At 42.9% G+C, this 7,575-nt stretch overlaps 1 protein-coding gene across 1 annotated transcript; it reads left to right on the forward strand.

Moving 5' to 3' along the window:
- The first annotated feature begins 1,680 nt into the window (after positions 1–1,680).
- On the forward strand, positions 1,681–6,065 carry batf (basic leucine zipper transcription factor, ATF-like). The gene is made up of 3 exons (XM_062410914.1): positions 1,681–1,819; positions 2,778–2,882; positions 5,191–6,065. Exons 1-3 carry the CDS (start codon positions 1,757–1,759, stop codon positions 5,389–5,391), a joined length of 369 nt encoding a protein of 122 aa, XP_062266898.1. The 5' UTR covers positions 1,681–1,756; the 3' UTR covers positions 5,392–6,065.
- The last annotated feature ends 1,510 nt before the right edge of the window (positions 6,066–7,575 follow it).

A 7,575-nucleotide genomic window follows, 5' to 3' on the forward strand; every position in this document is an offset into this window, starting at 1 on the left:
TGCTTCAAAATGCCTGTGATGATAGAAAGAACATGTTTTTGTGTGGGAGGACTGTTCTGCCAAGCAAAGCTGTTTTGGTCCTGATTTTTTATTTTTTTTTTTTTCTCACAAGAAAATCGAGTTCTTGCGCCACCAAATGCCACCTCGTGATGGGGGCAAACAAGAATATCATCCACGAGTAAAGGGCAGTGCAGCTTGAGAGTCGCTGTGCGTCGAGTTTTACATGGATTTCCTGGATTTTGAAGAAACAGTATCAAACCCACGACAAAAACTCCTTGTACATTTCTCTCCTACACAACTTCAGTGAATATTTAATGTCCTCAAACTGTACATTTTCTGCAGGTTTCCCCATGATTGAAGAGAGTCATTTACTGTAGACTGAAAGTCAATGAGGGACCTCTACAGGTGGGCTTTTGGGGAGCCCCTTGAGCATTTCCTCAACACCCAGGCCTGCCTTACCTTTTGCAGCTGCCATGTTACGAGCAAGGGAGCGTGGGGCACTTCTGGAAATTACCATGAAACGTGTTATAAAGTTCACAATGCAGTCGTCCGTGCGGAACACAGGGATGCGAAGTCTCTGGAGGATTTAGTCGAAACATGACATCACTTGTGGCGGCTCAAAAAGAGGAAGAGGGGATGCCCGCCATGCCCATCAAACACGCACGTTTATGCAGATATCTGCATTGACTTCCATTCATTGAATACAGCCTCACCAAAACCTGATCCTGATCTTAACCATGACCAGTTCATGCCATAGCCCGACGTTAACCAGGACATCTGACTTTAAGTTTTGCCTTCGAATCCAAAAAGGCTATGTCCTCACTTTCTCACAAGGATGTAATTACACACACACAAACACACAAGGTCAACAGAAGAGGACACACTGGATGGCGTTGATTCACATTGATGTTGCTTGCCAACCGCCAATGGATCTAAAGAAGATGAACACACACACATACACACACACACACAAACACACACACACACACACACACACACACACACACACACACACACACTCACACACACACAAAGATACAGAAGTTAAGTTTTGCCTTATATTTACCGTTGATTTTAAGAACGCCATTTCCCCCTCTTTGTTAGATCTATACATTAGTCCTCACAAATATACATAGCAAAGGTACACACACACATAAGTTAAAAAGGCATTACAACCCGGTACATATATTGATTTATGTAGAAATGTAACTTCCGTTGGGTTCTTCTCATTCTTCTTCAATGGATGGAAACTCATAACTTTCTTTGGTCCGGTGAAGCCCACCTGTACTGATATTGTCGTTACTTAAACCCTCAATATGTTATTTTTGCGGAGTTTACACGATTTCATTATGCATGCTTTAACTTTCCACCAGCCATGTGACTTCCAGTCTAATGCAACTTACCCAGATTATTACCAGAAACCACATCAGATATAGCTAATGTGTGTATAGTGTATGTGTGTGTCATCAGAGAGAGAGAGAGAGAGAAAGCGAGAGAGAGAGAGAGAGAGAGAGAGAAAGAGGAGGAGTAACAGAAAGGGAAAAGAAAAGAGGGAAGAAGGTGTGTCAATTCTCATAGATGGTAAACTTAAAGTTCTTCTCAGCAACTTGGGCTGCTACACAGACTCTCTCTCTCTCTCTCTCTCTCTCTCTCTCTCTCTCTCTCTCTCTCTCTTACACACACACAAACCACACACACTGAAGAACACAAAGCAGAAGTGGACAGAGTCACACAGTTTCAGTCGCTGCGGTCGGCTATGGCTCACGGCTCTGACAGCAATGACACAACTTACAAGTCCCCTTCACCTGGAAGCAGGCCGGTAAGAGAGCTTTTCAAATTTACTTTGTGACTTGGTTGCTTCGTATATTTTCACTAGCACATGTGTTTATGTCAAACAGTTAATGCTTTGCAAACAGGGTTTTATTTTAAATTTCTAACACAAATCCTGTGAATTAAACATCTAAATCTTCGATTGGACGCAGTTGATATTGTGTATATTTGCTGGGCAGCAACACGACCTGTCAAAGAGACACTGGCTCATGTCCTCGCTGGCTCATTTCACAGCTCCTCTGGGTGTTTCACATGCACACATGGGCTGGAGGCATGACTCGCCTCAAGAGTAGGCTTTCCGTGAATCGCAGAATTCATCACTGTTCTAAGTAGGAGGAATCCTTTGTCTTTGCACGTTCCTCGCTCGGTGACTGATATGAGAGCTGTCAGGAACAGGCAGTGTGTCATGTATGCTTTCTGTGCATGTGAGGCACTACCCATCACCCTGAGGGCTGTGCAGATTCACACGTGCCTGTCTCCAGCAGACTGTTACTCAGCTTCTTGCTTGAGAGCATTCTGGAAATAAAACCATTAAAAAGCTAGTTTTTCACATGTTATAAGTTGGTGTGTCCATAGAGCAAAGTCCGAGCAGCATCAGTTGTTTCTTAAATTTGAACCAGTACTTTGGCGGCTCAGAACATTGCAGATTATTGGCGGATAAATGATGTGCAAGTGACTCAGAGCTTTTCGAGTGGATTAGTTATTACGATACCAAGAAGATCGATGGTTCAGGACCCGAAACAGGGTGAGCGTTACACCTAACCGATGACTCAAGGCACTCCTTGTCCCAGCCCTTCACGTTAGGTGCATGTAAAACACAGCATCTGTCAAACTGTCATTACACCAAAGCTGTCACCCCCCCCCCCCCCACACACACACACACACACTCACTTGACTGGCTGATGCTGCTGCACACACGTTAACTGTCAGCGCTTGTGTTTCGTCAGAACTCCTCAGACGACGTGAAGAAGGTGATGCGGAGGGAGAAGAACAGGATCGCCGCTCAGAAGAGCAGGATGAGGCAAACTCAGAAAGCCGACAGCCTACATCTGGTGAGGAGAGACGCACACTCACTCACACACACACACACACACACACACACACACAAACACCGAAACAGGTTCACACTGACCTTTGCTTCTTAAAGAATTGGTCAGAGAGACTAAAGCAAGGACGGCAGTGAGCTCACGTGAGAGTAAGTGTCAAAACCCAGTTTCTTAATAAAGTGCTGCCCGGTGTTCTGAAGTATAAATAAGGCTTCTGTGCTTTGAGGATTATAAATATCTAAATATATAGCGTTAAAAGCTTTTATTCTGCAGCCATTTTAACCTCATTCAAGTAACGAATCATATCATTTATATAAATATGCAATTTTCAATTTTGTATAGTGGCAAATCACAACATACATTATCTCCAGACACTTTACATAAAACTATCAAGACCTGACGAATTCACAGAGAAACCCAATGGTTCCCACAACGAGGTGGGAAAGAGCTTTTGTGTTTTTGTGTATAAAGTAAACAATGATGTGAGTGCAGCATGAAGGTCACGCCGAATCAGTTTTTCCAACCCATCTCCTCGATATATGGACCCTAAACAAAACAGGGCTCTGTGCTTTTAAGCCTCCAGGAACGGATTCGTACTATATTTACAAAATTCCATACCTGACCATGTGGCGATGTGTCACGGCTTCTGTCAGGCCCGCACACTTGGACGCTGCTCTGCATGTTTGCAGAAGCCTCGGGAATAAATTAGCACGTGTGAGCAGTCGCTCCCTGTTGCAGCAGCATCCAGCACCAGAGAGGCTGTACAGTTCTGCTGGTTCTGATTGGGGGTAGCCGCTTCGCTCGTCACCCCTCGTCTGTTGTGTCAACTTGTGCTTGCTGGACTTGGGACGAGATTAAACTTTAAAAAGACTGTTGCTCTACCTCTAACTGTTTGGATGTGCAGGTGTTTCTCAACACTGCACACTTTACTTCCAAATCTCCAGTTATCTAACCTTCCCAGCAGGCCTATGAACTCAACATTTTCTCTGCCAATTTTTGATTTTATAAATTTTTCATACTTTACCTGTGCCGGCTGTGAATATCAGCCCGTATTGCAACACTCTCACCACACATTAAGCCGCTCTGTGACTTCCTTGTTGCAGGAAACATGATTTGTGCTTGTGTCTCCGTGATGCTTTTAGAGCAGCGGCTTCTCTGAACTTTATCAGATGAACTGCAAAAGATTCAAGAAAAACCAAAGCCGTCTCTTCATCTAGTCCAACAGATTTGACTATCTGAGAATCTTTCCACTGAAGAACGCTACGTGTGTATCACCGATCTCTTTAACTCTGGTGGCAGTCGCTGAGAAAGACACTGGGGGGGGGGGGGACCGCAGATCACATTCTGTGGCTGCTTTCATCGTCTCTCATAGATAAACAGGAAAGTTTCCCTCTTTGTGACACAGTGGCCTATTTCCTGTTTCTTCAGTAGTATTTTCTTCTCGGCTTTGTAAATGAGCTTGAAATTTGGTGTCGTGGGCAGGAGGATAGAAAGAGGCAGTCACTTCTTGTAAAGCGCTGATAGCAGTGGGCTGTGTTTGGCCAAGTGACGCAGAAACAGGGGTTTGCCCAAAGGTTCTGTGACAGTAAGGACCTACAGCTCGGTATTATGATCCCTTGCCCACGATGAGATGACCTTTATATTAACCGAGTGGAAGATTTTCCCCTTGCTCTTCCCACACACACACACACACACACACACACACACGCAAACGCTTTTATCAACTAGTGACGTGCAGTGTGCTCTAGTTTGTTATCTCAAAGTAGATGATCAGTAAAAAGTTAGAAAGAGTTTTTTTAGAATTGTTTCTTTGAGGTGCACATTGTTGGTAATTTAAAGTTTATGGTTGAGTCCATGTTCATACTTTCATGTCAAATAAGAATTTTATTTTACTAAATAGCATCATCATTTTCACACTATTTTTGGTGCTCTAACTAACTTCCACCTTTGGTTTTCATCGATCTCACTATGAGAAGAAACATGAGATAAATATAAAAGTTAAATATATTAAAGCAACACTATGTTACTTTGACTGAGCAACAGTGCCCTCTGCAGCCAAACACAGTGATTAACTCTGTGTCCAAGCCATTAGGCTGTGACTGCATGGTCGCCAACTGAAATACAATTGAATTATAGATTTTACCCATAATTCCCCACTGAACCAGATCTGCCTTTTTAACAAATTGTGAAACATGAAAAATCCCTGCATGGAAACAGGATCTAACGCTAAAGAGATCTGTTCTTTCATTGAATAGAGATAAGCAGCAATCATATCATCTGATCTGACAATTCGTATCCCCCTGTGTGTCTCAAGGAGAGCGAGAACCTGGAGAAGGAGAACGCCGCCCTGAGGAAGGAGGTGAAGCAGCTGACCGAGGAGGCCAAGTACCTGTCGTCTGTCCTGAGCAGCCACGAGCCTCTGTGCACCGGCCTGGCCCCTCAGACCCCGGACCTCCTCTACTCTCCTCACCACAGCAGCTACCATCAACCGCACATCGCCGTACCACACTACTAGCACTGCCCCCCCCACCCCCCACCCACCCACCCCCAAACTGCCCTGTGAGACGGCCAAGCCAGCATACAGACGACTGACCTCAAAGGGGAGAGACTGAGAAAAGACGTGTCCTCTAGATGCTAACCAGTGTTCAAAACTGATGAAGGAGTAACGCGACGGGCTGATGAGTCAGCCAAACAATAACAGTGTTCAACCCAAACTGTAACATGCAGTATTCAAAACTATTTATTTTGCTTCTACACGTTATTCTGCTTTTCTCTGACTGATATCTGCGATCTGTGACCATAAATGACTTGATGGCGAGAAGTATCAGCCAGTATATGTTTACAAAATTACCAACTCACTGAAAGTTCAGGGGACTTAGTCGATACAGTGTTTTTCGTAAAGTGCTTGTTTATAAGCATATGTTATAGAAGACCTTTGTCATTCTGCCATGTTTAGATTTCCATGTGTTATTGTGTGTTTTTGTGTGTAACTGCAGATGCTCAGGAGCTTTTCTCGACAGATTTGATTGTGGACAAACAGAATGTAACATGTACGATCCTATGGGCTTAGATGCACCAAAAACAAAAAAGAAATAACTGGCTTTGAAGGACGGGCATTTAACGGGTCTTGACCAGTGTACTTTTGTGAGGAGACCCAGCAGAGATATTTATTAAATGTGATGCCTTTTGGATGATTTTTTCTCACACTGTATTTTCATGAAACGCAAAAAAAGAATATAGTGTGTTTGGAAATATATATGTAAAAAAAATCCCACAAGTAGCTCTTTGGTGCAGGAGAGATCAATTTTAATGTTTAAAAAAAAAGGGAAATAAACCAATGCAATCACGCTTTAAAGGTTCAGTGTGTAGAATTTTATGACATCTACTGGTGAAGTTGCATGTTGCAGTTGAACGCCCCTCATCTCGCCCTGCCTTTCCAAAGGAGAAACTGTGGCAGCCTTCAGTTGTCATAAAAACTCAAAAAGGGGTTTAGTTTGTCCGGTTTGCGACTGTAAAAAACCTGGTGGCCTCCGTAGAGAGGACCCGTTCCTATCAATATAAAGTATTTAAATATTAAACCCCATTCTAGGGCAATAAAACGACAACAATTTGTACAATTTAGATGAAACACACTTTTGAAAACATCACTAGGATTATTCTATATTCAGTTTATGCCAATAGAACCCTGTCACCTAAATCTTACACTCTGAACCTTTGAAGCATTTTAAAAACCTTAATTGACGGGGGCCCTGGGAGCTCAACGTGCTGCAATGTAAAAAAATACATGCAAATGGTGAAAAAAAGCGAACAATCCTCCTCAATTTCTCCCATGGACACACTTCTGTTGGGTTGTGAGTATTTGCATTGTACTATTAATTTTCTATTTGCCATGCATGTGCTATAAAATTGATGACATTAGCACGTGTTATCTTAAGTTGCAGAGTGTTCGGCTCTCAGGGCAACAATATAAAAAAAAAAAAAAAAAAAAAAAAACAGAGTTCCTTCACCCTGGCCTTCATCAGGGAATCGAAACGGAAGTAAGGGAAAGACGAGGCCTTGGAGGTATCAGGAGGTGACGCTGAAGGCTCATCATCACGACAGACAGAGCAGGCGACTGAAATGAGAGGAAATGGCCACAATCAGAAACCATGTACTGTCCAGAAAGAAATACAAAATTAAAATATAAACAACATATCGGAAAGACTTGAAGACATTTATCCTCGTAAATCAAGTTATAAAACAAACCAAATTATAATAAAAGGCAAATTCTGCATGTCTTTATCAAGACCATGATGACAAGTTTATCATTGTCTTCCTCCGAGAACTAGAGTGACTAAACCTAAGCAGCATAACCTGCAATGAAAAGCACATCTGGGTTTTTTGACATTAAAAGTCGTGACGACATAAATATGTCAGACACTCAAAAACGACCACACACACACGCAAACCTCCATGTGTGTCACGTTGTGGTTAGTATACAGATAGAAATGGTATGTTGTGGTTCCAAGAGGGCCTTTCAAAAATATAAGAATCCCCAGTGTGGTGACACAAATTCCCACATGGATGGTCACCCGTGTGGACTGTGCTGATTCGTTAAATGTGATGTCTCTTCGGTAATCCTCTCAGTTGTTGTCGTGCCTTTATGTCAGTGTTGTTCTTCGGTGAACGACACACCGTGTTCTTCTGTGTGGGTGTGAAG

The sequence above is a fragment of the Platichthys flesus genome, chromosome 18 (assembly GCF_949316205.1).
Source record: "Platichthys flesus chromosome 18, fPlaFle2.1, whole genome shotgun sequence".
NCBI classification, from domain to species: domain Eukaryota; kingdom Metazoa; phylum Chordata; class Actinopteri; order Pleuronectiformes; family Pleuronectidae; genus Platichthys; species Platichthys flesus.

Coding starts and splice junctions, on each gene's coding strand:
- batf (XM_062410914.1), top strand. CDS start 1,757: ATGGCTCACGGCTCTGACAGCAATGACACAACTTACAAGTCCCCTTCA. Junction 1,820..2,777: donor CTTCACCTGGAAGCAGGCCG/GTAAGAGAGCTT, acceptor GTGTTTCGTCAG/AACTCCTCAGACGACGTGAA. Junction 2,883..5,190: donor AAGCCGACAGCCTACATCTG/GTGAGGAGAGAC, acceptor GTGTGTCTCAAG/GAGAGCGAGAACCTGGAGAA.